At 64.4% G+C, this 27,773-nt stretch overlaps 2 protein-coding genes across 2 annotated transcripts; both read left to right on the top strand.

Moving 5' to 3' along the window:
* Positions 1-334: 334 nt before the first annotated feature.
* Positions 335-13,698, top strand: KLHL30 (kelch like family member 30). The gene is made up of 8 exons (XM_060624298.3): positions 335-439; positions 2,325-3,156; positions 4,440-4,572; positions 6,300-6,386; positions 7,127-7,282; positions 7,939-8,127; positions 9,035-9,180; positions 10,551-13,698. Exons 2-8 carry the CDS (start codon positions 2,383-2,385, stop codon positions 10,800-10,802), a joined length of 1,737 nt encoding a protein of 578 aa, XP_060480281.1. The 5' UTR covers positions 335-439; positions 2,325-2,382; the 3' UTR covers positions 10,803-13,698.
* A 5,307-nt stretch (positions 13,699-19,005) lies between these two features.
* ERFE (erythroferrone) lies at positions 19,006-26,881 on the top strand. Its single transcript, XM_060624314.2, has 8 exons — positions 19,006-19,296; positions 21,458-21,580; positions 22,191-22,293; positions 23,271-23,515; positions 23,591-23,699; positions 23,793-23,883; positions 24,755-24,833; positions 25,672-26,881. The coding sequence occupies exons 1-8, from the start codon at positions 19,111-19,113 to the stop codon at positions 25,768-25,770; spliced, it is 1,035 nt and encodes a 344-aa protein (XP_060480297.1). The 5' UTR covers positions 19,006-19,110; the 3' UTR covers positions 25,771-26,881.
* Positions 26,882-27,773: the final 892 nt, after the last annotated feature.

The following is a 27,773-nucleotide window of genomic DNA, read 5'->3' as shown; positions in this document are numbered from 1 at the left end:
ATGACCATTGGAGAAGCCAGTACCTCCCAGGCCCTCCTGCCTCCCAGGCCCTCCTGCCACCCAGGCCCTGAACTGGGGCCCCCATGTGCCCCTGAGTCCCTCACACAGGCTCCACTGTCCCCCTAGAATGCTTCCTGCTATGTGTCCTGGCCCCTGGGGCCTGGGGGACCTCAGCCTTCCTGACGTGGCCAGTGTGGGCTTTCAGAGCAGACGGCCTGGGAGGAGTGCGATCTCTCCCCCCCCCATCGGCCTCTCCCTCCCTCCCCTCCCCCTCCCAGTGCAGACAGCAGCTAAAAATACCCCTCTGTCTGTCCCCACGTGGTGCCCAGCCCAGCCCAGCCCAGCCCAGCCCAGCCCAGCAGGCCCTACGTGCCTGTCGCTGGCTGGGAAGTCCTATTCTCAGTCCTGAGTTCTTAGAGGTCCGGGGGCCGACTGAGAGGTACGATCCAAGGGGCCCTGGAGGGTGGGCACCCCGGGAACAGGAGGTGGGAGGTACAGCAGGAAGCAGCAGGGGAGGGTAGGTTACGGTGACATAGCCTGCTTGGTGCAGAGATCACAGGGTGGGAGAGAGACCCCCCAACCTGGTCAAGCTGGGCCCCTTGGGTTGCGGTGAAGTCTCAGCTGTCACACTCCCCTCCGTGTCCTGGCCAGAGAGGTGGGCAACAGGGAGGCCGGGTGACACCCTCCAACGGCAGCCAGGAACCCCGTGTCTAGTCACTGGCCACAACTGGCTTGAGGCCCTTTGCTGTCCTGTCCGCTGAGCCCTCCTCACTCCTGGCCTGGACAGGCACCAGGCTGAGGCTCTGAGACTCTCCAGAAGCTCCCACCCGTGTGTACTGAGACCACAGGGTCACAGGCATCAGCAGACCCAACGAAAGCCCCACGAGAAGGTGGCCCCTGTGGCGGTAGCAGCTGGCCACAGGGGACACAGTAATGATGGGAATGTGAGGCCTGGGGACAGTGGCTGCGGGCTCGTCGCCTGTCCTCACTGGGCTGGAGAGCCTCCCTGGAAGGGGGTCAGGCAGGACGGGTGCTGGGCGGGGCCCCTGACCTGTCCTGTCCAGGCTTGAGCCCAGCCAGGTCCCCTAGGTGGGTTCCCTGGGCACTGCCCTTCTCTGTTGCGGCACTGGTGTGGGGAGGGGAAGGGCATTGGGCTCCCACCATGGCCACGGCCACGGCCACAGCACCAGAGCTCGGTAGGGCCCCCGCCCCTTGGCACCCACAGTTCATACTTCTCTTTCCCGGGGTTCGTTATTTTGATCACACATTGAAGCAAACATTTGGTCCGCAGAGACGTCCGGTCGGTCTCCTTCCATTTATGGCTCTGGAAGGCGCCCCCTGGTGGACAGACCATTTCCCAGGGGTGCCGCTATTTTTGGTTGTAGGTAGTGCTGGGCAAGATTTGGGGCAGCTTTCTCGGGGTAAAATGTCAGAGGTACATAAATGAATACACGCACATAATTAAGCCCAGAAGTGGATTTGCCGAATCAGATGATATAAACACCGATTCGACATCGCTCTCTGGAATGTTCCCCTCAGTCGTGTTTGTCTTTACCAACCTACACCCCAGGACCTGTAACCTGGGGGTTCAGCGCGTGGGCTGAGCCTGACTCCCCCACTCCTAGCTGTGTGACCTGGGGCAAGTGGCTTGCGTCTCCCCACCTTTACCCGGATCCTGACAGCACGGACCTCACAGGGTTGTCGTGCGGCCTGGCCACGGGGAGCATTGTGTCAGGGTGCACACGGAGTCCCTCTCCCCCCCAGACTCTGGATCTTCACTCCAGAGAACAGGGACCAAGGTCGCCCAGCAAGGTCACGGCAGCCCGAGACTCCGCTTACCTATGGACAGTGGGGATCGGTGGGGCAGGGGAGCTCTCGAGCACTCTCATCACCATCCCAGCAATGTCCGATTTGGCAGGAGAGGAAGCCACTTGGACGTGGGGGGGGGCCACAGGGATCCCATCCCCATGCTCCGGGGGTGGGGGGGAGGCGTCTGTTCCGTGCAGCCCAGAGCTGTGGAGGGGTCAAGGCGTGGCTCTCTTGCTGGCCTCGTCCCGCCCTGATTGCCCGGCCAGGGTTAGGTCTCGGGCCCCCTCTGGGCCTCAGCCTTCTCGCCGCAGAATGGGACTCGCGCAGAGCCCTACTCGCAGGGCTACGGGGCCGGATCAGGCGAGACGCCGGGCCAGGCGCTCGGCACACCGCTGACGCTCAGTGTTTGTTGAAGACAGAAAGGACTGACGGTCGGCCGGCCGGCCAGGCGGGCGGGCGATCGGGCGGACGGACCGCGCCCCGCCCCGGCTGACCCTGCCCGCTTCTCTCCCCAGGGTCCCGGGGGCGTGGGGCCCGGCTCTTCTTCCCCGTGAGCGGGTGGCACTGGCAGCCATGGTGCGGAACGTGGACGACCTGGACTTCCGCGTGCCCTCGCACGCCCAGGACACGCTGGACGGCCTGCAGCGGCTGCGCTCCCAGCCCCAGCTGGCCGACCTCACGCTGCTGGTGGGTGGCCGGGAGCTGCCCTGCCACCGCGCCCTCCTGGCGCTGAGCAGCCCCTACTTCCACGCCATGTTCGCGGGCAACTTCGCCGAGAGTTTCTCGGCGCGAGTGGAGCTGCGGGACGTGGAGCCCGCCGTGGTGGGGCAGCTGGTGGACTTCGTGTACACGGGCCGGCTGACCGTCACGCAGGGCAACGTGGAGGCGCTGACGCGCGCGGCCGCCCGCCTGCACTTCCCCGCCGTGCAGAAGGTCTGCGGCCGCTACCTGCAGCACCAGCTGGACGCCACCAACTGCCTGGGCATCTGCGAGTTCGGGGAGCAGCAGGGGCTGCCGGGCGTGGCCGCCAAGGCCCGGGCCTTCCTGCGGGAGAACTTCGAGGCCGTGGCCCGGGAGGACGAGTTCCTGCAGCTGCCCCGGGACCGGCTGGCCACCTGCCTGGCCGGCGAGCTGCTGCAGGTGCAGCCGGACCAGAGCCGGCTGGAGGCCCTGCTGCGCTGGGCGCGTCACGACCCTCAGGCCCGGGCCGTCCACCTGCCCGAGCTGCTCAGCCTGGTGCGCCTGGACGCCGTGCCCAGGCCGCGCGTGCAGCACCTGCTGGCCACGGAGCCGCTGATCCGGGGCTCGGAGGAGTGTCGGGTGGCCCTGTCGCAGGGTCACGACGAGGCGAGTAAGGGGCAAGGAGGGGAGCCCCGGGGACCCCGCCTGGGAGGGGATGCTGGGGACAGGTGCCCTGAACCTCGCAACTCTGCCTGCCTTGGGCCGATTACCTGTGAGCGCACCTCTGTTCGGTGCCCCGTGCCCCTGTGCGCCCCCCGCCCCCGGCCGTGAGGGGAAGGGGAACCCAGGTCTTGTGATCTTTCACAACCCCGGTCGGCACCCACAGCTGGCGGCAAGCCTGGAAAGGGACCTGAGGCAGCATGGGGAAGGCCAAAGCTGGGCTGGTGGCATCCTGGGGGGGGGTGGCCGGTCAGGGAGGGCTCTCCAGAGGACGCAGCGTCTTAGCTGGGCCTTAGAGGAGGGATAGGAGTCGGGTAGGAGGGAAAACAAGCCGGGAAGACCGCACAGCTTGGGCACAGCAGCAGGCCCCCCTCCTGCCCCTTAGAAAGCTCTCGGGCATTCGTGGCGTCCAGGCAGTGAGCGTGGCAGGCAGGGCAGTTCCTGACAAAGCTTCAGACCAGGGTAGGACTGCGACAGAGAGCCGATGAGCCCGTCTGCGGCTGGCAGCCTGCTCGGGGCCCAGCTCTGGAGGACTCCTCGGGAGCCAAGTCTGGGGACAAAGATGCAGCTCAGGCCAGGGTCAGGGTGTGGGGTGCTACCCTCAGGCACCCCCAGGGCACGGCGGGCCGGCCCGGGGCCCCGCCCCACTAGGCGGTCGCCTTGTAGCTGCTGGCAGCGGGCAGTCTGGGCCTTCTGTAGAAGGGGCCCGAGAGGCAGGAGGGCCCCGGGGGCCCGGGAGCTCCGGGCGGTGGCTTCTTACCAACCAGGGTGGAGGCATTCCAGCGTCTCCCGCCGGACCAGGGTCATCCCGGTTGGGCACGCGGCACGCCCGCCCAGGGGAGGGTCTGGGGACAGAGTCGGGGTTGGCTGCAAAGATGGGTGCAGGGACGCCTCTGGAAGGCACGTGGGGATTTCTGGCAAGGAGCGGCTCCCAGGTCTGGGGCACACATGCACCTGCTGGCCCGCATCTCTCCCAGTCCTGAGCGCTTGCCTTCAGCCCTGGGGCCGTGGCAACCACGTGCATGTGCACATGTGTTCGCACACGCACGCACGCACGCACGCACACACACGCACTGAAACGCACATCACCCCACACAGGTGCCCTGACACGGCTGCCCCACCAAAGTCCTGCCTCCGAAGAGGCCACTGAGGCCTAAAAGCACCTGGGGGCCCCTTGCACGGGGAATACGGTCACCTGCTTCTCTAACCCAGCCTTCCCGGCCCCACAGGCGCTGCCGGGCCTCCCGCAGAAGCTGCAGGAGGTTCTGGTGGTTGTGGGCGGGCGGGCACTGGAGGATGAGGAGGGGGCCGAGGAAGCCACCCCTCACGGCAGGAACTTCGCTTTCTACAACACCAAGGCCAGTGAGTACCCCTCACGCTGTCCCTGTGGCCGACGTCAGCCACTCGTGTCCACCTTGCAGGTGGAGGGAGCGAGGTGCACAGGGGCCCGCCGAGTCCACCTCCTGCTGTGCCGGGGCCTCGCGGGGGGGGGGGGGGTGGGGGGCTGCAGGAGAGTCTAGAGGCCGTGGTGGGGGCAGGGGAGGCTGACAGTGGGGGCACCGGGGCCCCCTAACCCTCTGGCCCCAGCCCCCAGCTTTGGTCTTTTGGGCCCCGGAGCCCAAGGTAGAAGCTTCTGCCGCGTGGGAGGATGGCCCCTGGCCTGCGCGCCCAATGGAACCCCAGCCCCAGGGGGAGGGCGGGCGGCCGGGGGGCAGGTGGCCTGGAGGGTGAGAGCCCAGGGGCGAGGGCAGCTCACACAGGTTCTAATTCCAGCCTTAGGGTGGGTCACCTCACCTCATCTGTGAAATGGGCTCCTCACGTGGTTGGGCAGCGGACCCAGTGGGCAGGGACTTGGCCCCTCCTGCCCGGGGCCCCATCACCGGCGGGGTCTCTGCAGGGGCCACGTTGGCCCTGGGAAGCTCTTCCAAGAGCTCCGACGAGGGTTGGCTGCTGTCCTGGGGCCTCTGGGCCAGTCGCCAGCCACCGACGGCCATCAGTAGCTGGCAGGCTGGAGGCAGTGTGAGGCCGGCTGGCCCAGGTCAGGGGCTGACGAGAGGGGATTTGGGGGCTGACGTCAGGAGATGAGCTTTGCTGGCTCCGCCCGGGGGCAGCTGTCCCTCCAACGCCAAGGGAGGACGGCAGGGGGCACGCTGGCAGGCAGAGAACTGGTGACTGCTGGGCAGAGTCCCCACCCCAGGGTGACACACACATGAGTCAGGGGGACACGCAGTCCCTGCCCAGAGGGCAGGTGCCCGGCAAGGCCCAGAATTCTGCGTGTCTTCCCAGGGGACGTCGCCGAGGCCTGGGTCTCCCTCAGAGCCTTCCACAAGCACCCAGAATGTGTCCGTTTGGACATTCCCACACTATCTCATTTTTATCTTTCCAAAGCATTTTCTCATCTCTTGCCTCAGTTTACCTCCTGTAGCTCCTTGAAGGTGGGTCCAACGTGGGTGCAATTACTCTGTCCCTCAGTCATGGTGACGGTAATCCTAACAGGTACCACGTGTGCCCTGTGACAGATACACGTGGTCAAAGATAGTCCCCGGGAGGTGGGAATCACCCCTAGGCTACCGAGGAGGAGACGGAGGCTGTGGGTCACCCGAAGCCACACAGCCCGCGCACAAGAGCTAGGGTTTGGACTCACACTGCCTGCTGCAAGGCCCGAGTCCGATCCCCTACGCCCTTGTGTAGAGAGACCCCCTAGTGACCGGAGATCGGGCGCTTTGACCCGTCACCCCATCTGACTGAGGAGGGACCCAACCCAGGGGCCAAATTGTCCATTTGGGGTCAGTGAGGCCACCTGCAGGGTCAGGGCGAGACCCAGCTTCTGGAGCCTGAGCCACCTCCCGCAGTCCTGTGTCCAGTCCGGGTGCCGGGGGGGCTCCAGGGGGCGGGGTGGGGAGGAGGGGGCCGCCGAGAGCCAGGCCTGGCAGGGGCACGTGGGGGCCCGGGGTGTCGCCCCCCCCCCCCCGCCCCTTGCTCCTCCCGCCCGTGAGGGAACATCCCCGCACCCACTGAGGGGCGAGGGGGGCCCCGGCAGGCAGCGAGCTCGGCCGCCCTGACCCCCCTGCCTGTCTCTCTTCCTCCAGAGAAGTGGATGGTGCTCCCAGACTTCCCCGACTACCACAAGTGGGGCTTCTCCCTGACGGCACTCAACAACACGGTCTATGTCACAGGTGGGCAGGCGCGGCTCCCGGCAGGTGTCGCTGGTGGGGGTGACGCCGGTGAGAACCAGCCCTCCCCTCCCCTCGCGGGGCCCCCGGCCGTCCGGTCAAGACTCCCGCAGACACTCCCGTGACATGAACACGAAGAGATTGAAAATCCACGGGCCATGGGTGCGAAGAACCGTTCCGTGTTCTGCCGGACGGAGACCCAGGGAGGCTTTGCTAGGAAGGAGCTGTGTGATGGGCAGGAGGGTCGCTCTGTTCTTGTCAGTCTTAGAAGTTGGGGGCCCGTCTAAAAGTTGGTTGGGGAGGGGCGCCTAGATGGCTCGGTCGGCGAAGCGCCCGACTTCGGCTCAGGTCACGGTCTCGCGGTTCGTGGGTTCGAGCCCCGCGTTGACAGCTCAGAGCCTGGAGCCTGCTTTGGATTCTGTCTCCCTCTCTCTCTGCCCCTCCCCTGTTCACGCTCTCTCTGTCTCTCAAAAATAAATAAACACTAAAAAAAAAATCTATTTTAATTTGGTTGGGGAAACAGCTTTCACGGCTGAAGGTCTGAAACCCCTGATCTCGTCTCCCCTACTTACGGGGCCTGGAGCAATCCGTCCAAGTCACACAGCTGGACTGCGCCACCCCCCGTCCCGCCCCGCGCCCAGGCCCCGCGTTGGGAGGACACCGGACCCTTGGTAGCCAGCACCCACTGGCCTGGGGACCCCAGGCTGGCGGCCGCCTGACCCCCTCAGAGCTCTCTCCTGCAGGTGGCTCCCGGGGCACCAAGACAGACACCTGGTCAACCACCCAGGCCTGGTGCTTCCCTCTGAAGGAGGCAGCCTGGAAGCCAGTGACACCCATGCTGAAGGCCCGCACGAACCACGCCAGTGTGGCGCTCAACGGGGAGATCTATGCCATCGGCGGTAAGGCCTCCCTCTCCGTCCTCCCCGGGGCCACCTCCTGCTCCGTGAAGTCCCTGGGGTGACGAGACCCATAGTGGTCCCCCCGCCTTGGCTGTCACCTTTGATTCCACCATGCCCCCAGCCTGAGCACTGAGGGCCGCCTCGTCCCTCCTACCCTCCAGAGCTGTGACAAGGAGTCACCCCAGGGACCCTTACAGTTAGATAAATATTGGAAAAGACAAAGACTGTGGCCGAGAGCAAGAGTGTCCCAAGGCCTCTGTAGGTGACAAAGCGGCCCTGAGGCCCCTGCCTGTCCTGCCTGTCCTGGCCCAGCAGCCAGGCCCCAGAGCAGAGGGCCCACACAGTTCCTGAGCCCGGGGCAGGTGGGGGCAAATAGGAGTGGCCTCAGGGGCCCCCCGCCGTGCAGTCTGGAGTCGAGGGTCCCTGGGTCCAGGTGCCCATGCTGCTTGACGGTATGGCCCGGGGCAAGTGCCCTCGCCCCTCGGAGTCTCGGTTCCCTCTCTGTGAAACGGGGTGAGTCAGCCGCCTCGCGAGGCCAAGCCCTTCCCCTCCCGGGATGCTCCCCGCCGCCTCCGAGAAGCCCCCAGGCCTGCATTTCCGGGAACTTTCCCTTGCCCCTCGCCCCTTGCGGCCCTGACCCCCTCCCGGCCCGACAGGGACCACTCTGGACGTGGTGGAGGTGGAGAGCTACGACCCCTACACAGACACCTGGACGCCCATCAGCCCGGCCCTCAAGTACGTCAGCAACTTCTCCGCGGCCGGCTGCCAGGGCAGGCTGTACCTGGTGGGCTCCAGCGCCTGCAAATATAACGCCCTGGCCCTGCAGTGTTACAACCCCGTCACAGGTAGGGGGCACGGGACCCAGGCGCCCGGCCACGCAGGGACACTCCTTGCGTGGCTGGGGGGTGGGGGGTGGGGCGAGTGGCAGGGGACAGAGGCGGGCAGCCACAGGCCCCCCTGCAGGCCACAGTCCCATCTCGGCGAGCCAGAGGGCAGGGACCCCGGGGACGGCGGGGCCAGGGGCGCAGGGAGCAGGCAGCCAGAGGCCTCTTACAAACGGTCACAGCCCCACCGAGGGGTGGCTGTGACAGCGGAGGAAGGGGGGGGCCCCGGCGGGGGGCAGGGAACCGAGGGGGTGGGTAGCCCGCACGGAGCCACAGCCCCGTGCCAGCCGAGAGGCATGAGGGCGGGGGGCTAGGTGGTGGGGAGCCCATCTCCAGGCCCTGGATGCTGCCCGGCCGCTGCGTCTGCCCGGAGCTGGCCTCACGGGCCGGGAGCGGTGGCCCGGACCCACAAGTCCTGGTGGGCACCCGCTTGGGCTCTGGACTCCGTGCCAGGGTTTGGGCCCCAGCTGGGCTCCCTCCGGCTCGGTGGCCTTCCTGGCCCTGGCTCTCACCCTCCGTTCTGTCCTCTGGGTGGTAGAGATGATAATAGGACCCGTTTTGGAGGGTGGGTGTGAGGAGGATCCCAGGGTCAGGTGGGACCCCCAGACTCGACCGGGTGGGAAAGAGGCAGAGGCCCCGGGGCCCAGGCAGGACGGTGGGGGGTGGGGGCGGCAGCCAGGCCAAGGCCTCCGGAAGCCCTCGAGCCCCTCCTGCGGACCTGAGGACAAAACTCTGCGGAGCCCCGCCCCCAGAGGGAGAGTGGGGCTCCGGGAGGAGAGGGCAGCGGGGTCCACGCCCCGCAGGAGGTCTCCGGGACCCGGGGAGCGGCCACCCTGGTGACGGTGGGCCTGGTGCCGTGTCCCCGCAGACTTGTGGAGCGTGATCGCCTCGCCCTTCCTCCCCAAGTACCTGTCCTCGCCCCGCTGCGCCGCACTGCAGGGGACTCTCTACCTGGTCGGTGACAACACCAAGAAGGTCTACATGTACGACCCCGGGGCCAACCTGTGGCAGAAGGTGGGCCTCAGCCTCACCTCCCAGGGCAACACCCCACCCCACCCCAAGACTCTCGACACCATGAGAGCGGGCCTGGGGACGGTGGGGCTGGGGGGTGTCACCACGGGGGGCTGACCGTGAAGGGAGGTAAGGGGCCCGGATTCCAGGACAGAAAAGCCCAGGACCGGGGACTCCCGGTCACCATGGGTGCTCCGTCCCCAGCGCGGGGTGGTCTGTTCTTCTCGGGGAGCCAATCCAGGCTCAGCCAGAGGTGCTTCAGGGACGGCCGTGGCTGTCCTGGTGCGGGCCAGGCCCGGGAGGGAGGGCGTCCCCCACCCACGGGGGTGCAGGGACGGGGATCCCTTGGCTGTGGGTAAGCTGGGAACAGCCAGCTCCTTGGTGCCCCGCTTCCCTCCTTGCTGCCCCCTCCTCTTCTGCCTCGGGGCCCAGGGAGAGAGCAGCTGCTGGGCATCTCAAGCCCCGGCCTTTCTCTGTGTTCCTTCTGGAGAAAGAGGAGGGGCGGTGCCCAGAGCCATGGCGGCGGCCTCAGCCCCAGCGGGACACCCTAAGCCCACCGCACCTGCCTTGAGGTCCTCGATCCCTGGAGGCCCGAGGAGGTGGCACGGCCTCCTGCGGCCACCCCAGGAGGGCTGGGCGGGCCGGCCGGGTGACAGCAGGGCCCCTGCCCTCCTGCCGCCTGCAGCTGTCCCCTGGCGTCAGAGCTCAGCTGACCGGAGGCCCCCATTACAGTGCAAAACAGGTGCAGGGTGGGCCCTGCCAGGCAGGCCCTTTCTTTCTGGGGCCTCCCAGCTGGGTCACGGCCCAGGCCACCGATCTGGGGGCATCCCGGCCACGAAGGGCTCTGCCTCGCCCCGTCCCGGCCCGGGGTGGCTGCCCATCGTCCTCGTGTGGAGGCCACAGACGGGCTTCTTCCCTCCCGCCCACCCTGGGCTCCTCCACAAGGGCCCTCATGTCTCTCTGGCCTCACGAGCCCTGTCCAGGGCACCCCTGGGGCCCCACCCACCTGTCCCCTCCAAAAGAGCAGCCATGAATCAGAGGCCCGGCCCGGAACGTGCTGGGAGGCAGCTCCCAGCGCCTCTAACACCCTGACTTCAGATATGAGTGACTTTGGGCCTAGGGGACCAAGGGGCCTGGGGACATCATCCTGGGCGATGTGGGCCGGAGAGAGAGCACGGGCGGGGCAGTCTGAGGGTCCCGGGGGGAGTTACGGGGAGCCTGGGTGAGGTCCCAGGTAGCAGGTGTGCCGGTGTCCTGGACAGGGTGCTGGCCGTCCTCCCTGCGTGTCCCCCGTGTCCCGCCCCGAGGGCACTCTGGCCACCGTCCCCGCCCGCCCGCCCACCCGCTGGGCACTGACCGCTGCCCACCCACAGGTGCAGTCCCTGCACAGCCTGCACGAGAACGGTGCGTTGGTGCCGCTGGGTGACACGCTGTACGTGACGGGGGGCCGCTGGCAGGGCGTGGACGGCGACTACCACGTGGAGATGGAGGTCTACGACCGCGGGCGGGACGCCTGGACCCACCACGGCGCCCTGCCCCGCCTCTGGCTCTACCACGGGGCCTCCACCGTCTTCCTGGACGTGTCCAAGTGGACCCAGCCCTTCAGCCCCACCCAGGAGCACTGAGCAGCTCTGGGTCGGACGGGGGGTGGGGGTGGGGGTGGTGGCTGAGCCCCCCACCCGGGGGACGGCCCCCCTTCGTGTGCTGCCTGTCTGTTCAGCTGGTGCTGCCGGGCCCCCCAGGGCTCGGGCCACCAGGGACATCAGAGGACACCGCAGCCGCCACCCCGGCTCTGAGCTGACCAGCGTCAGGGCTTTGGACTCTGGCCGCCCGCACGGAGGCGAGAAGGGGCCGTCCTGCCCGCGGGGCGTCTGAGGCCTCAAAGGAGCCGAGGGGCCCGGGGAAGCACGGGGAGGGCCCCCGCGCTCTCCAAATGCTGCCGCCCCAGCCGTGTGTCCGGCCGTGGCTTCTGGAAGCCACATCACAGAGCGAAGGATCCCGGGGCGGGGTCTACACCAGGCGTCTGTGGGCCTGCTGCTGCCTGGCCCGCAGCTGTGTGACCGCAGCCGGCAGCTGCCCGTCTCTGGGCCTCAGGCTCCGCATCCATGGGGCACTGAGAAGGGAGAAGGCCGGGCTTGGGGCCCGGGAGAGAGGGTCAGTGTCAGGGCTGAGGGAAGACACAGTGAGCAACGGCTTCCCCGGAAGGTGAGCAGGAGGGGTGCTCTCTGGCCAGGAATCCCCCGATCCCAGAAATCCCCCGATTTCTTGGGGTGGTTTGCTCCCATGACGCATCGAGTGTTCCCAGCAGACCCATGAGGGGAAAGGTGGGGGTCCTGCAGGGACTCCGGGGGATGCCTCTCGGGCACGGTGGTGCCCTGCTCCCAGTTGGCCTCCTGAGCGAGGGGAGTGCCTAACGGGCTCCTGCCAGCCTGTGCTGTGACTCAGGGTGCCTCGGGTCTGCCCCAGGGCGCCTTGGGTCTGACGGGGGTCCCACGTAGAACTGGTTCAAGCCTCCCTGCTCCTTCCCACTGGTCCTTAACAAGGTATTGCACTGAAGGACTCTCACTGGGTGCTCAGTGGCCCTCCCCCTTGGTCACAAGCTTCATCAAGGGACCCAGGACTACAAGTCGGGGGTCCTAGGTCCAGCCTGGCTCCAGCCCTGGCACTGACTGAGGTTTGGGGAGCCCCCACCTCCCTCTGGACCTGGGTTTTCTCTTTTAAATTAAAAAAAAATTTTTTTTCATTTATTTTTGAGAGAGAGAGAGACAGAGTACGAGTATGGGAGGGGCAGAGAGAGAGGGAGACGTAGAATCTGAGGCAGGATTCAGGCTCTGAGCTGTCAGCCTGGAGCCCGACGTGGGGCTCGAACCCATGAACCACGAGATCGTGACCTGAGCTGAAGTTGGACGCTTCACCGACGGAGCCCCCCAGGCGCCCCCTGGGTTTCCTCTTCTTTGAAACCCACTGGGGACGGGAGGGGCCTCTGACATCCCCGGGTTCTCAGGAAGGAATCCCTGGGTCCCTCCACGTCCACTTTGCTCCCAGACCTGGTCTCTCATGCCCACTTCTCGTGGGAGGATTGAATGTGTCTCCCAGGGCTTAGGCAGAGCTCCACCAGCTGACTGGGTGTCCTCAGAGCTGGGGGTCCTGCTCCTTCGGAGCGGATGCACATGAAGACGAAGGTTCTGGCACCCTTGAGTCTCTCCACACGAAAACCTTCTGAAATGTTTTCTGAACGGTTATTGAAGACAGCCACGCACTCTTTCAAAACAAAGACTCAACATGTCACATGGACTTCTTTTTTTTTAAATCACAGTTAGGTAGTCGGAAGGCGGTATCTTAGAATAAGGCCCGCTTCTGCTCCCGCACGCCTCATGGCGATGCGGGGAGGCACCTGGGGTGGGGGCGCACATCCCACTCCAGGGCCCGGTCCTCGGCCCGCTGGTGCCAGACCGCCCCTCATCTGATCAGCTGCGCTGCCCCTACACGGAGCACCTGGGTCGGGCCACTCGTGTCCTTCAGGGTCACAGGAGGAAACAGATGACTCTTGGAATCGAGTAATGGGGGACGTTTTCACAAAGGGCTACTTCCAAGGCGTAGGCAGGCTGGAGAGGCTCCCAGCGGGGGGGTCCAGCAACAGTGGGGAGCTGTCACCTGCCCTCTCCCACCGGGGACATGGGAAGGAGCAGCCACAGCCTCCAGCTGGAGGGAGGGAGGTGCCAAGGGTCTGGGGCCTTTGCTAAAGGAACGCAGCCTGTACCACTGTCCCTTGTGGCCCGGCGGGGACCAAGTGGCCGGACAGATACCCCGACCTCACTCTCTTTCCTGCCTCCCGGACTCCTGCCGGTGCCTCCCACTGGCCAGATCCAACCAGAATCAGAGGGAGAACGGGCCACTGGCAGAGAGCAGGTGGAGACAGGGCACCAGGATGGGCAAACGGATTTGCCTCGCAGGAACTGAACACTCAAGGGATCCTCACGGGAGACAGACGCTAACATACATTCGCACGAGGAACGTCTGCAGAGCAACCCAAGCCGTCTTCTTCTCTTCCTTGGAAAACAAGGACACATCGGTTTGGGGGCCAGTATGGACTTCCAGAAAGGAGAACGGATAACCTTGGGACATGCGCAAAAGCCCACCAAACTCTCAGGCCCACAGGAAGGAGAGCACCTGTCCTGCCCCAAAGAGCTCACGTCTGCCGGGCGGGTGCACACTTGTCTTTCTCACAGACGGTGTTGGGTAAACTGAGACTCCTCAGCAGCCCTGAGACTTTGGTGACCAAAGAGTGCTACACAGTGCCCTCGGTGGCCACCAACCCAGGCTCAACTCCTTTGGTTCCCAGATGAGCCAGGGTCCATGGACGCTTCTCACCACTTCCGCTGGACTTGGGTTTTCCAGTATCTCGCAGACAAGACCCTCCTGTTATTGAGCATCTTTCCTGTACCAGGCAGGGACGGTGACTGCTGGAATCAAGCAGTTGACAGTCCCATGTAAATATCTGTAATAAATGAAGTGATCCAATGACTGTTCACTGTGGTCAATTCAGACCTCTACTCCAGTTGGTCGACCAGTTGGCCCGGTGGAAAGTATGAATTTTGACCAGGAATCTGTGACTTAAGAAGGGGTGGTCACAGGGGCGCCTGGGTGGCTCAGTCGGTCAGGCCTCTGACTTCGGCTCAGATCATGACCTCTCGGTCCGTGAGTTTGAGCCCCGCGTCGGGCTCTGTGCTCACAGCTCGGAGCCTGGAGCCTGTTTCGGATTCTGTGTCTCCCTCTCTCTCTGCCCCTCCCCCGTTGATGCTCTGTCTCTCTGTCTCAAAAATAAATAAACGATAAAAAAAATTAAAAAAATAAAAGAAGGGATGGTCATAGCCACACAAAAGGTAAGACTTTCTGCTCCTCCGGGGGGGCCATGTCCTTCATCTTCAGTCCCCAGTGCCACTCAGCCGGAAGTGTGGCTACTGTTGCTGCGTGCAGGTGATTCCCCCAGGCCCCCGGATCACGCACACGGGACGGTGGCCAGGCACGACGTCGATTAATTGCAGGAGGAAGTGGGCTGCAAAGAGAACCTCCTTGCTTGGAATAAATACCCCAGGAGCCAGTGTCACTTCCCCAAAGCTAATCGGCTGTCCCAGGGCTCTTCAGGGCCAGCAGCTGGGGTTATTTGGATTGCAACCACACTTACGAATGTAATTCTTCTCACAATGGCAAGACAGAGCCACCAATATGTACCCTCTTACATTAAACTCAAAGGTGAGCTAGGCTGATTTTTTAAGTTAATCAATCGAAAACATGGAAACGATGAGCAGAAAATACACCAAGAAACCCTCCGGGTGGAAGTAAGAAAGACCAGACCTTCCCTTGCCAGACCCAGGCGGCCCACGGACCTGTCCAGGATTGCACGGCTTACCCCCAGCACTTGACCCGTGCCTGGCATGTAGCGGGGAACTGAGCAAATGTTCACTGAATGAGCTGCTGACGCCAGGTCGTGAAGGCTAGACCTGGACGAGTGACCTTGGGCCAGTCCCAAGATCTCAACCTCAGTTTCCTCATCTGTGCAATGGGGGTAATCACACGATTCGAGAATTAGATGATGTCATGTGTTTGGAAGGTTCCAGTAAACAGCAAAGGTCGCCTTCCTGGACATTGGGAGGCCACACAACAAGTTGACTTCAGGCTCCCACTGTTTTCGGGGGCAAAGGGAGCTTTTATTCCCATGACTTCATCGGCAAAGGTCCTTCCTTTGGAGGAAAAGAGAAGAGTGAGAACAGCTTGACTGCAGCAGGCTGATGGGAAGCCAGGGCTGAGGCCGTGACATGAGGGCCCAAGAATGAGGATTAGGTTTCAGCCAGGCATGAGGGCGCACGGGGGAGGCCACCTCGGGCTCCGTCTGGGCCCCCTTCTGTGCCCACTCATTCAGTACTTCCATCCTGAGACCCATTACCTCAGCCCCAGATGCTGCCCCGGCTCTGAACCCCCGGGCTGCTGCCGCGGGGGGGGGGGGGGGGGGCTGGGGGACAAGCTGTCTGGTGCCACCGGAACCTGTTTCTGGTGCTCCTTGACCTGGGGGAGTCTTTGCTGAGGCCTGCCCTCCTCTGAGCGGATTTCATTCCCGAAATGTGACCCCCAGAAACAGGAAGCTCCACCTGCAGGCCCCATGCTCTGCGCTCCCCTGCCCCAGGGCCAGGCTGTGTCGTCACCTTGGGACGGTGTCATGGGAGCCTGCACCAGCACCAGAACCGATTTGATTTGGGCCCTCCGGCAGGGCCCATGACATCACTAGGATTGTTCACTGTTTGGGAAAATAACTGGGTTTCACATGGCAGCTGTCCTCCAAGCTGGCCTCAGGCGGGCTGGGGCTCTTCACTGGGAGGTGGAAATGAAGTCACGCGAACATCTTAGGGACCCCACGCCCCCAACTGGATCCCTCCATTCCCAGGGGTCCCCGGCACCGTGAAAGGTACACAGCCAGAGCCTCGCCTTCCGTGGCGTCAGGAGGGCCAAATGGCACCCGGCCCTGACAGCAGTACGCCTCACGTCCCTGCGGACGGAATCCAGGCCAGCAACCAGCAGTGGGGAGCCCAAGCAGCCCGGCCTCCATGCTGAGGCCACCTTCCTCCTGGCCTTGGCTTTGTCTGCTCATCCCTCACGTGTGAGTGGGATCCCAGACAAAGGCTCGGGGGCAGCGGCCACTATGCCCGCTCTACAGAATCAGCACACTGAGTCTCAGAGGGATGAGTGCCTGAAGGCCCCATATGTGCCTCTTCCAAAGCCACATATGACCTTTGCTCCAGGTGGCCAAGCAAGAACCAGATTTGCTGAGCAGACCCACTGCCGGGTCTGTCCTGTGCTCCCATCATGCTCTGCCACATGACAAGGCTTGGAGCCTCCGTCTTCACGCAGGTCTGAGGACAGCCCCCCGTGACGTGGTGCTGATGGCCCGGGCCAGGGACCCTCACCACCGAGGCAGCCTGGAAGGCAAGCAGGCTTCCCTCACGGCCCCACACGGCACCCACTGTGACCTCGGCTCACCCTAGAGCAGCCCCAAGGGCATGTGTCCCTTAATTCCAGCTTGCAGGCAGGGAAACTGGAAGGAAACTCCAAGAAGCTCCAGGACAGACCAGCCACCCACCGGGGGTGGGGGGGGGGGAAGCCAGGGCTTGAACGTGGCCTCCAAGAGGTGTCTCTTTCCTCCCACCGCGCAGGGCTGCCCCCCACAGCATTCTACCCACCAGCCAAGTGGGGAGTGCTCCCTGGGTTCAAGAGTGGCCAGCCACGTGCGTTTCCCTGGCCTTCCCTCACAGCCAGACCCCCGTGGGCAATCCCCACCTGTGCTACCTGGTTGTCTCAGGGAAAAGACAGGGCCACGCGTTCATCCATAACCCTCAAGCTCATCACGTAGCTGCAATTTCTCGCCATCCAGAATAGGAAGGACCGTAATGGACAAAATTTGTGGCTGTGAAGATGTGAGCACGCCCAGGGGGTGAGAGAGCCCGGCCCCACCCCCAAGCCCAGGCTGTGTGTCCCTGGGCAGGCCCCTCACCTCTCTGGGCTAGTCAGTGCGGTCCATGAAAAATGGATGAGGTGCTGGGTGTGGGCGTGCTTTTTCAGAAACATGAAATTACTGTTCACGGGCCGCACCTCCTGGAGCCAGGAGACTGCAGGTTTCGGCAAAGAGAACACACCCCACGCTTGGCGTCCAGTGGTCCCAGATAAAGTCTCCCCCCCAGAAATGAAAATGGTCAAGATTTTAGTAGTGGACTCCAAGGCCCGTGTCCCAGCACAGACAAGCACGTCATTACAAAGTTCTGCACACCCAGCTTCTTAACAGACCTTCCTCGTGGGACCAGCAATGAGAACCCACCCGAGAAATGCTTAATCCTTTGAAGGCTTTATAATAGCCTCCACTGATTCGGGAGCCAGTGTCCTCGTTAGTAACAACACTGCTGAACGTTTGCAGAGGAAGTAAGGCCGTATATTTTGTCAAGTACATATTATGCAAGCCAGTATCTCTCAATTGTCTTCTGGAGCATCTGTCATTTCTACAGGAATTTCCATTTTTCATTCTGCTGAGAAATTTTTTTTTTCAAGATTAAAGACAGAACTTCTCTGTTGTAGTCTTAATTTGCCTCTGAAAGATCCTCACAGAATAAGTCTATGGGACACACTGACCCCCGGGGAACAAATTCTCAGGGTGAGGCAGGGTATTTTTTTGTTTAAACACTCTGACCCCCCCCCAAAAACACCCCAATTCTACCACCATATTCACATCCTACTGAAAAAGAGGCAGAATCACAGAACGATGAACACCGAATACCAGGCTTTTTCTAAAATATGAAATATTTCCTGTGTTCCCCACTCCCCCCAGCCCCCCTACCCCTTCCCTGTCTGGTGTAGAAAACCAGCCACCGAAACAGGGCATGAGTGGGGGGGCTCCTGATTTAGGATTACCCACGATCCCTCCCCCAGGCTAGGGAGCCACCGCCTGCCACACTCTGTGAAATAGGACAGGGTGAGGTTCAGAAGAGATGGAAATCATCCCTCGGTGGGGGCAGACCTTTGCAAGGTGCAATCGTTAGCTGTGTCTTCTCTCACTCGTGAACAAAGGACACTGTGTGCCCACCAGGTGCAGGCACTTCGGTGCTATTCCCATGCCCTTACCTGCCACGGGGAGACAGAAAGGCAATGGGCATGTAAGGGAACAAAGCAGCCCAGAGGGGATGAGGGAGCTGGCTCTTTCAGGGAGGAGCCTGGAGTTCAAGCCTGCAGGATCTGGCGCCCCATGCCAGCAGAGCCCTGTGCCTGGCACTGGAATCTAGCCCCCACACCTGGCTAGGTCACCAGAGGGCTCAGGCCTCCCAGCCTGGGTCTAGGTGCAACCATATCCGTGCAGGGTGGCTGCCCCAGGTTGTGGATTCCCCCTCCGTGCCCCTGCACCGGGATGGGGAAGGACAGCGCACTCTGAGTTTAGGGCATCCCAGCCATGGGCAGAAGGCAGAGCCAGAAGCGTAGGGTCCCCACCTGGGAAAGAGGCACTGGGCAGGGTCTTTGGGTGTCGTCCCCGCTCCGGTGTCCTAAACCTATGTTGGCAAGGCCTGGACCTCACGGGGCGCCACCTGGAATAATGGGGATGGGATGCCTCGAGGTCCCCACCGACCATGCACGGAACAGACAGGGATGAAGGGATGCTCCCAGGCTCAGAGGAGGGAAGCGACCCGGCTCCCCGTAGAGAAAAGGCTGTCAAGACGACAGAGGGTCCAGGGCCAGAAGAAGGGGCACCCCATGCCCCCCGAGAAGAAGAGCTGGACAGCGCAAAGGAATGGCCCCGGGGCCTGGAGATGGAACGCAAACCCGCTCGACAGGAGGGGGCGCTCTGGCCAACGCGAGCGAGGCCTCCCCCTCCGCCTCGCCTCCCCGCGCCCCTGTTCGTTCCCGTAGTCCCCTCCTGGCGCCTCCAACCCTATGCCGCGCCCCCGCCCGCACACCCTACTCTCTGTACGCAACCCCCTACCCCCCGCTCCGCCGCGGTCCCTCCTCTCCTCTCCTCACCCCTTCTCTGCACCACCCTCCACGGCTGCAGCGCCCCTTCCCCCGTTTCCCCCTGCTGCGCTCCCCCCACCTCCAGGGCAGCGCCCACCCCGTCCCCGCGCTGTGCGCGCGCGCGTACACAGGCACACCCGCGCGCATAGGCGCGGGCACACGCATTCGTACACCGGCACGCGCGCGCGCGCACAGGCACACGCACCGCGCTCGCACACAGGCACACGCACGCGCGCGCGCACACCCGCTACAGCGCGCGCCGGGCCCGGCAGGGGGCGCAGGGCCGTGACGCGCGAAGGGCGAGGCGGGGGATTCAAGCGCGTTATAAGGCGCGGAACGGGAGCGCGGTCCCCCAGACGCCGCGCTCCGAGCCCAGAGGGAGCCGCCGCCCGCATGGCCCCCGCCCGCCGCCCCGCCGGGGCCCGCCTGCTCCTCGTCTGTGCGGGCCTGCTGGCCGCCGCCGCGGGCTTCGTCTCCCCGGAGCCCGGAGAGCCCGCCGAGAGCCGCGCCCGCCAGGAGCCGCGGCCCGGGAACGAGCTGCCGGCGGAGAACCGCGCGGGGCCGCCCGCCCGCCCGCCGGTAAGACGCCGGACCCCCTCGGGCCTCGGTTTCCCCACCCGGAGCGCGCGCGTCCCTGAGATCCCGGGGAGGGGTGGGGGCACCGAGCGCAGCGCGGCGTCGCGGGCGGAGACCGGGGCTGGCCCGGGCGTCCGCCTTCCTAACGTGCGGTGGAAGCGCGTGGCCGGCGGGGCTCCGGGAAGACGCGGGGAGTGTGGACGCGGCCCCTCCGCGCGGACGGGCGCCGGCAGGGCCAACCTTGGCCGGGACTTTGGGGGTAGTTCTGCGGCATTAAGGGCAAAATTCCACTGGCTCCGGGTGAACCGCCTTTTCCCCGGGGTGGGGGCAGAAGGAAGTTGGGAAGTGGGTAAAATGTAAATAACTTGACCGGCATGAAACTGGGAAGAACCTATTTGTGAAAGTGTGACCGCCGCTCCCCGAATTTACTAGGCGCAGTTGTCTCTGAAAAACAACAAAGAAAGTGCTTCCCTTTCGGTCTGGGGAGCGTGTCGGGGATGGGGGCGGTGTGTGCAGGGCCCCTAATGACCTGCGGCTTCTGGCCCTGAGGGGATGATCTTGAGCTCGCCTTCTGGGCCCGGGGGCGGGGGGAGGGGACTCCAGAGGAGCCCTCAGCTCACCCTTGGAGCCACCAAGGCCAAGGACACCGCCTCCAAAGAGGGTGGAGGTGGCAGCCAGCCGGAGGGCTCCCTGGGAGGAGCCTCCCCAAAGTGCTTCTCCCACCACTGGAAGTCAGGAAGGCCAACCCCACCCAGACCATGGGTCACGCTTTCTGGAGAAGGGTGGCCAGACGTCAGGATACAGTCACCTGGAAGCAAGAGGCCCGGGTGCTCCCAGGAGGGGTTCTGGCCTCGGACTCTGTTTGTGGGGCCCACACGGGACCAGAGGCTCCCCCACCTCCTTTCTGAGAGCCTCTCACAGCTGGGGACCCCAGTGGGACAGGACAGCTGCCTGCCACCCACCCACACTGCCACGGGCCGCCTCCCCAGGCCCCAGGGAGGGCCCCGGCCCTCCACCTGTTTCTGCCCCCGCCAAACCAAACTGGGGTCCGAGTACTGGCCCAGCTGGGAGGGTCAGCTTGGCGCGCCCGTCCAGCCTCTGTGGAACCCTCTGGGCACGCGTTCCCGACGAAGGCAGAGCGAGGCCGTAAGGTGGAACCCGGTCCTGTGTCCACGGTGAGCAGCTAGTAGGACGGCACCTCGCCCGGCCCAGGAGGCCCTGGGCACTCTGAGCCCTTTCTCTGTCCAACCCCAGGCTCTTCTGGCACGGGGGGCCCCGTGTCCCCACCACTGCACACTAGCTCCCGAAGGAAGTCCCCAGGCCCTGCGGAGTGGCCAGGAGACCGCCAGCTCGGTCTCCGATGACAGGTCCTGGCCAGCTCTGAAACCCCGGCGTCCTCCCTTCAGCCACCGTTATTGGCTTGTGACCTCATCTAAGCCCTTGGGCCGATTTCCTTCCCAGCTGGTGGCCTCACTTGGGGCCAGACCACCTGAGGCCCAGTGGCTGATGAGCCAAAGGCCCCTCCCTGAAAGGCACCTCCTGGGATTTTGCTCCGTGTCGGCACTGGTCCGAATGCAGCGTGCACAGGAATGGATGTTTCTAGAATCTCCCCTGTCCTTGTTCTGGAGGTCCTGAGGAGGCTGAGTGGTGTCACTCCGCATTCATAACAGATCAGTGCTAGGCCGCCGGGCCTCCTAACCGTCCCGTTCTTGTGCTGTCAGCTGCCGTAACCCATGTCCACTCCAGCGGGGGCCGCACAGGGGGCCCTGGTGGCACAGTGGCCTCCTCCCGAGCACTTTTGAGCTGGCGGGCTCCCAGGGAGCTCCTGTGGAGGGAAGCCGGAAGAGGCGGGCCAGCCAGGCCGGGATTCTCACCTGCTCGGTGCTCCACGCCCCCCGCCCCCCACCCGCGGCCCAGGCCCTCTTCTCCACGGAGCCCAGGCTGCAGTGCGGCCTGGTCACCCTCCCTGTGTCGGGAGGGCGGGAAGCTCGGGCTGGGGGCTGCGCTGGCTTTGAGGACACCAGTGTTGACAAGGACCAGGCCCCGAGGGTGCGGAAGGCCCGTCCTGCGCACAGGGACATCCCGAAAAGTGTCCTGTCTGCTCAGGGCGGGGGCGGCGCCCACTGCGGGAGGCAAACCGGCCTGACGGCTGGCTGTGTTCCAGGAGCCCCCGGCCGAGGGGACACACGGCATCGAGCCCAGGGATGCCTGGATGCTCTTCATCAGGCAGAGTGATAAAGGCGTCAATGGCAAGAGGGGAGGCAGAGGCAAGGCCAAGAAGCTGAAGGTGAGCACGGGAGCTCCAGCAGCGTGTGTGCACGTGTGTGTGTCCTGGGGGAGTGTGTGTGTGTGTGTGTGTGTGTGTGTGTGTGTCCTGGGGGGGCACGTGTGTGTCCTGGGGGGACCCGTGGGGAAGCAGGGGGCCTCCACCTGCAAGGCCTTCCCTGCACCTCCAGCCCACCACCATCACCCCCTTGCCCCCCTCTGCAGCCCCACGGGCACACCCCGAGCAGTGCCAGCGAGGACAGACCCTCACCCTTGGCCTGGGGTCGGAGAGCACAGAAAGTGCCAAGCTGGGGCCCCAGGTGACCCGGAATTTGAGGCCTGTTGCTATCATTTTTCCTGCACCCCTGGAAAGCCAGGCAGCGCCCTCAGCGACCCCCTTTCTCTTCCGTCTGTACCCTAGGGAGGGAGGCCCGGGCTGGCCTGGGATGGCCGTCCGGGAGGGTTGCAGTCAGGCTGGACTGACACACCCTCTGGTTCCCAACAGGTGGGAGCCTGGGGGCCCTGGAGACTGCGGGGTTCCCTGTCTCATTCCTTCTAGCCCGAGACCTGGAACCTGCTCTTGATCTCTAGCTCACTAGACATGTCTCCTCACTGCTGAGGTTCCTTTTCAGCTTGGCTTCCCAGGGCCCCCGGGGCCCCCTGGTCCCCAGGGCCCCCCTGGCCCCATCATCCCACCTGAAGTGCTGCTGAAGGAGTTCCAGCTGCTGCTGAAAGGTAGGGGTGCGCCCATGTGGACACGCACCCTTGGCGTGAGTGGGGCCGGAGGAGGGTGTCCTGGAGGAGGTGGCTGGGCATGCCCGTGTGGGCCAGCCCTCGAGGAGGCCCCTGCTCTGTGACAGGGGGGCTTGGGTGAGGCTGAGGGTCGGGTTGGGGGTCTGGGAGGAGCGTGGTAAGGGGGAGGCTTCGCAGGGGAAGGAGGACTTGGCCACTCGGGGACCAGCACCCTACCCCATCTGGGATTGGGGCCAGGGGACCCGTACCTCCAGAGTGGGGACCGTCAGTGAGGGATCAGAGCTTCTTAACTTTGCAAAGTGCTCCTCTGATCACAAAGCAACCATGGGGATTTGAGACTCACCCCAGGCCCTGGACTGAGACCCCAGCTTCTTTCCCTTGATCACCTGTGTCCCTGCCTCTTTCCCTGGCAGGTCTCAGCTGCTGGTCAAGAGCCCCACGGGAGGCAGGGAGGATAGTGTCCTGGGCAGTCCGGGGTGTTGGGGGGGGGGGGTGAGGGGGGGGGGCAGGCGGGGCGCTGAGCTGTTATGTCCGGGGGACGGCCCTGCATTTGGGCAGCTGCTGAGTCCTATCTCCCAGTATCTTCCAGAGTTCACTTTATTATGACAACTATTAGGAGAACCTTTCCTCCCCTTCAGCTCGCTATAAGCGGAGAAGACAGGAGTGGGCAGGGGGAGGCGTGGGCAGGATGGAGAGGTGAGGCAGCAGAACCTGGGCGCTGGGTTCAGTGAGTCCGCCCCGAGCTTCCCGGTAGCCAAAGTTCGATGGGAAAACAGGAACAGCCGCGGGCTCGGGAAGCCACGTTTTCCAGGCCCTGCAGGCGGCGAGGGGGTCTCCCGTGGATCTCGGAGCGCGGGCGCCGGCGCGTGGGGCGCGTGCAGTCGGTAGTGGATCCGGGGCAAGGGTCGGGGACGCGGGCAGGTGGGCGGGCGGCGCGGCCACCGCTCGCTCTGTGCCAGGCGCGGTGCGGCAGCGGGAGCGCGCGGAGCCCGAGCCCTGCACGCGCGGCCCCGCGGCGGGCGCGGCCGCCCCGCGGGAGGACGAGGAGGCGGCGGCGGGGGACGCGGGCGTGCTGGCCCTGCTGGCCGCGCCCCTGGCCCCGGGCCCGCGGGCGCCGCGCGTCGAGGCCGCCTTCCACGGCCGCCTGCGCCGGGACGCGTCGGTGGAGCGGCGCGCGCTGCACGAGCTGGGCGGCTACTACCTGGTGAGCCCGGGCCGGCGGGGGCGGGGACGGGGACGCGGGCGGGCGGGCCCGGGCTGACCTCCGTGCGCCCCGCAGCCCGACGCCGAGGGCGCCTTCCGCCGCGGCCCCGGCCTGAACCTGACCAGCGGCCAGTACACGGCGCCCGTCGCCGGCTTCTACGCGCTCGCCGCCACGCTGCACGCGGGTGAGGCTCCCGGCGGGCGGGGCGCGGGGGGTCGCCCCCGAGCGCTCGGAACCCCGCCGCCCGTGACCGCCCCCTCCCCCCCCACCCCTGCAGCGCTCGCCGAGCAGCCCAGGCGGGGGCCGCCGCGCCCCCGGGACCGCCTGCGCCTGCTCATCTGCATCCAGTCCCGGTGCCAGCGCAACGCGTGAGTTGGGGGGTGGGGGGGAACTCTGGCACTAGACCCGCCCCCCCCCAGTCTCCTCACCCCACCCTAGCGCTGCCCAGCTTGGAAAGACCCTGTCCGCCAGCGCCGCCGCACCAGCCGCCGGTGACGCTACGCCTCCTTCCCCTCTTTCCTGATCTCGCAGTCAGCTCCCGGCTCCATCAGGCCATCCTTTTCCAGCAGCGGGGGGTGGGGGGGGGGCGGCGCACGGTGCTTACCCCAACACTTCCCCAGCCTGCCCGCTCCCCTCACCTGCGCTGTCACCCGGAGGCCGCAGTGCCTGTGCAACCCATCACTGCCCCTGTCTCTTCTGCCTGTGAACTTCCTTCTCGCCGTCCGCTCCCTGACACGATCCCTCTTTCTGCGGCACCTGCACCCCGGAGGGCAGGGGGCAGCACCCTCTGTATCCCCAGCGCCCCCAGTGGAGCCCAGGCACAGAGCGCGCGAGCTCCACAGCACTTGGAGACAGAGTGCAGAACTTCCCAGTCCGCGGTTGGAAACCTTCCATAGATTGGCCTGAACCCACTTTTTTGGCATCACTGCTGCCACCACACCCCCACTTCCAGCTGTACCGGCCTGTGTCCTCTTTGCAGCAGGGCCGGGACCTTTCAGCCCTGGCCTGGGCCCAGGCTTGCCTTTCTGGGCACTCGCAGAACCCCCTTGGCCCTGTGGAGACTGTCCCCACTCCCCTGGAGGATCCAGTGCGGATGCCACCCTCCACCAGAAGACCTGGCCAGGACAGCTGTTACCACTGCACTGAGCTGGGCGGCTGTCGTTTGCTGGGGTGGTTGTGAGCACAGGAGGTTGGCGGGGCCCGGGGTGCGGGCTGACGGTCTTCCCATTTTGGCTGCAGCTCCCTGGAGGCTGTCATGGGCCTGGAGAGCAGCAGCGAGCTCTTCACCATCTCCGTAAACGGTGTTCTGTACCTGCAGGTGCGTGGGACAGGCTCGGGCACGGGGGGCACCACTTGGGCGAGGCTAGGTGGGTGCTCAGGATCCCTGGGAACAGTGCCCTCCGACTCCAGGCCTGGGAGAGATCGGGGCCGCACCGGGGAGCTCACACGGGTTCGGGCAGAGCAAAGCCTCCCCCCGGCCCCGGGCACGGCCGCCGTCCTCAGCAGCCGCCCTGCTCCTCAGTCCGCTGTGTTCAGACCTCCCCGGCATCCCACAGAGGACTGGGGCTCCCTGTAGGGACAGGTGGCAGGAGGGAATGGAGGTCGGCTCTGTGCCCTCAGGCTGACACTGTAACACCCTGGGCCTGTTGCAGCCGTGGGAAGCAGATGTAGTTACTTTCTACACAGGATCCTGCGTGACCGTCTCTTCTGGCACTGTGGGGCCCTTGGCAAGTGACAAATTGATATGTGGATTTAGTAAAAGAGAAAGAGTTGAAGTGCAGACATGTGGAGTGACAGCTGACCCTTAAATAGCAGCATGCCAGGCCCCCCCCCCCCCCCAGCTCTTTACGTAAAGTACCTGCCTTGAGGTCACCAGAATGGAAAGTTTTTATTTAAGTGTAGGTGATGGACAGCGTTCTCACTGTTCACAAACACGGGAACGAAGGCACAGGAAGGTTACGTCGTTTGCTTAAGCTCCCACACAGTTGGGAGGCCAGAGCCGTGGTCGCTGTAAGGCATCGAAGGGTCAGGTCCCAGGCACTGCCGGGTGGCACGGGGTCCCCCTGGGGTCCTCGGATGCAGACGGTTGGGGGAGTCCCCAGATTCTGCATTTGGGGGGCTGGCGGTCCCCAGGCTGGCTCTGACCCTCCCTGCAGATGGGGCAGTACGCCTCCGTCTTCCTGGACAACGCCAGCGGCTCCTCCCTCACCGTGCGCAGCGGCTCCCACTTCAGCGCGGTCCTCCTCGGCGTCTGAGCGGCCACACCGGGCCCTTCCTTGTGCCCGGCAAACAGAAGCGGGTCCGAACGATACCCGGGCCGGGCGGCGCCGGAGTGGCGGGGGGCCACGCGCCGGAGGAAGCCCCTGGAACTGCCCGTGTGGGTCCTGCCGCTCAGCCCAGAGACGGCCCAGCTCCAGCGGCCCAGGGAGGTGACGTGCACACGGCACCAGGAGTGATTTCAGGAGGTGGTCTTTCAAGAGGAGGAGAGCCCCATCGGGCCGTTACTCGGCAAACGTTTCTATGGGGCTCAGCGCCCAGAAATACTCGCTTTGTCTTGGGGAAGCTGGGTCCCAAGTTCATTGTGACGCTGTACCAGTGATGGACTGGGGCGGAGAGGCCAGCGGTTGGCGGGGGGTGGTCCTGTGAGGGGACACAGGTGTTTCTTCCCAGGTGCCGCTGGGGAAGTTACACGGCAGCCTGGGCCACGGTGGCTGCAGGGACCTGGTGCCGCAGGGGGGCGGGGGCGGGGGGGGGGGGGGCAGGCTAGTCTGACAAGGGTGTGTTCAGGCCCAGAGGGAAGAGGGCGGTGGCTGCAGTCACCTTACCATCCAGCGGGCTTCAGGACGGTGACGGTGGCCAGGTCTGACCGATCTCCCAGAGCACACAGCTCGTGTCCCCTCTTGGAATCCCAACACCTCCCTCCTGCAGGGGGGAAGAGGGGGGGGCCGGGCACAGTACATGTGAACTGGGCACTCGGTGCCCTTGGCAGGCCTGGTGCGATTCTCAGTAGGACTGGTACCCACCCTACCAGGAAGGGCCGGCTGCTGTGGGTCCTGCCTCCCCTGGCTGTTTGATAAGGGCTGCTGTGGCCACACCCTTCTCTGGATTTCCCTTTGCGTCCAGTGGGCATATTTTAGAGAAGCTTTACCCTTGAAAAAGCCACGGACCTCCTCCATTTTCTCAACCTAAGTGTATTACACACCAGTTTGTTGAAGTATTTATTGTATGATCTTGCCGGGTGGAATGTATTTATATAAATAACTGACTTCGTGATGTGGTTCTAGTGCTAAGAACTCTTATTACAGGACTTACGCACAGGGACAAAAACAAAGCGCAGACCTGAAAATAAAGAACCTTAAACATTTAGGCCAGGTCCACTCAGGACGGCTCTGGGACAGTGGCTTTCTGGGCACTGGGGACTCGGGAGTCGCAGACTGGCTCCTGGTTGAAGATGCCGAGTGGATAAAAAGCGTTCTGCTTCACGCCTCTGGAAAGTCAGGGGTCCTTCTCTTCAGTGACACCCCGTCGTATGGAGTCCCGGTCCCCGGCAAGGAGCCTGGCTCCACACTCTCCGGGGAAGGGTGTGCTCAGAACGTGGCAGGGGGGACTTGCAGGCCACCAGCTCCACTAACGGCGCCGAAGGGGCGATAAGGCGCCTGCGCGTGCTGGGCGGGGCCAGCGCAAGTTACCAAACTGCTGCTTCTAAGGCAACGTGGTGGAAACTTACATCATCCTGAGGCAAACACTTAAGGGAGGCCCAAGAGCTGCTTTACTAAAACTCGGTTGCGGTGATCATGTGACCGGTTTTCCGGATCAATAAGGGCTTGGGAAGTATTTTAGTTTCTTCCTGCAAGTAGACTGCATTTTTTAACATCTTCACCAGAAGGGTTCCTCTTTCAAGTGTCCTCACAACTGACCTCAGCCCAGCATAGAGCCAACTGCACGCACATGCCTAACACCAGAAGCTGGATTTCAGAGGTGTTTGCTGCTCCGACCGGGAAAGCACCTGTTTTACACCCAGGGGGTCCAGATGGGGGGGACTCAGGAGACCCGGCACTCCAGAGACCTGGGGCCCGACTGCACCCATTATCAAGGGAATCAGAAATTAGCCAAATTCCATGTCGTTCCGGGAGGGCCTGCCAGAGGCACCTCATGTATCAGGCTACCCCCTCCCCCCACAGCTAGGCCTAGCACCCCGCCCCCACACAATGTTCTGCAACCTTATTTCGCACAGAGAACTGAAAAAAAGCCAGAAGGC

The sequence above is a fragment of the Panthera onca genome, chromosome C1, assembly GCF_046562875.1.
Source record: "Panthera onca isolate mPanOnc1 chromosome C1, mPanOnc1 haplotype 2, whole genome shotgun sequence".
Lineage (NCBI taxonomy): Eukaryota > Metazoa > Chordata > Mammalia > Carnivora > Felidae > Panthera > Panthera onca.
Note: the sequence above shows the minus strand (reverse complement) of the source record. Positions and strands in the feature narration are given on the sequence as shown.

Coding starts and splice junctions, on each gene's coding strand:
- KLHL30 (XM_060624298.3), top strand. CDS start 2,383: ATGGTGCGGAACGTGGACGACCTGGACTTCCGCGTGCCCTCGCACGCC. Junction 6,387..7,126: donor CAACACGGTCTATGTCACAG/GTGGGCAGGCGC, acceptor TCTCTCCTGCAG/GTGGCTCCCGGGGCACCAAG. Junction 8,128..9,034: donor GTGTTACAACCCCGTCACAG/GTAGGGGGCACG, acceptor GTGTCCCCGCAG/ACTTGTGGAGCGTGATCGCC.
- ERFE (XM_060624314.2), top strand. CDS start 19,111: ATGGCCCCCGCCCGCCGCCCCGCCGGGGCCCGCCTGCTCCTCGTCTGT. Junction 23,700..23,792: donor CGCCGCCACGCTGCACGCGG/GTGAGGCTCCCG, acceptor CCACCCCTGCAG/CGCTCGCCGAGCAGCCCAGG. Junction 23,884..24,754: donor TCCCGGTGCCAGCGCAACGC/GTGAGTTGGGGG, acceptor TTTTGGCTGCAG/CTCCCTGGAGGCTGTCATGG.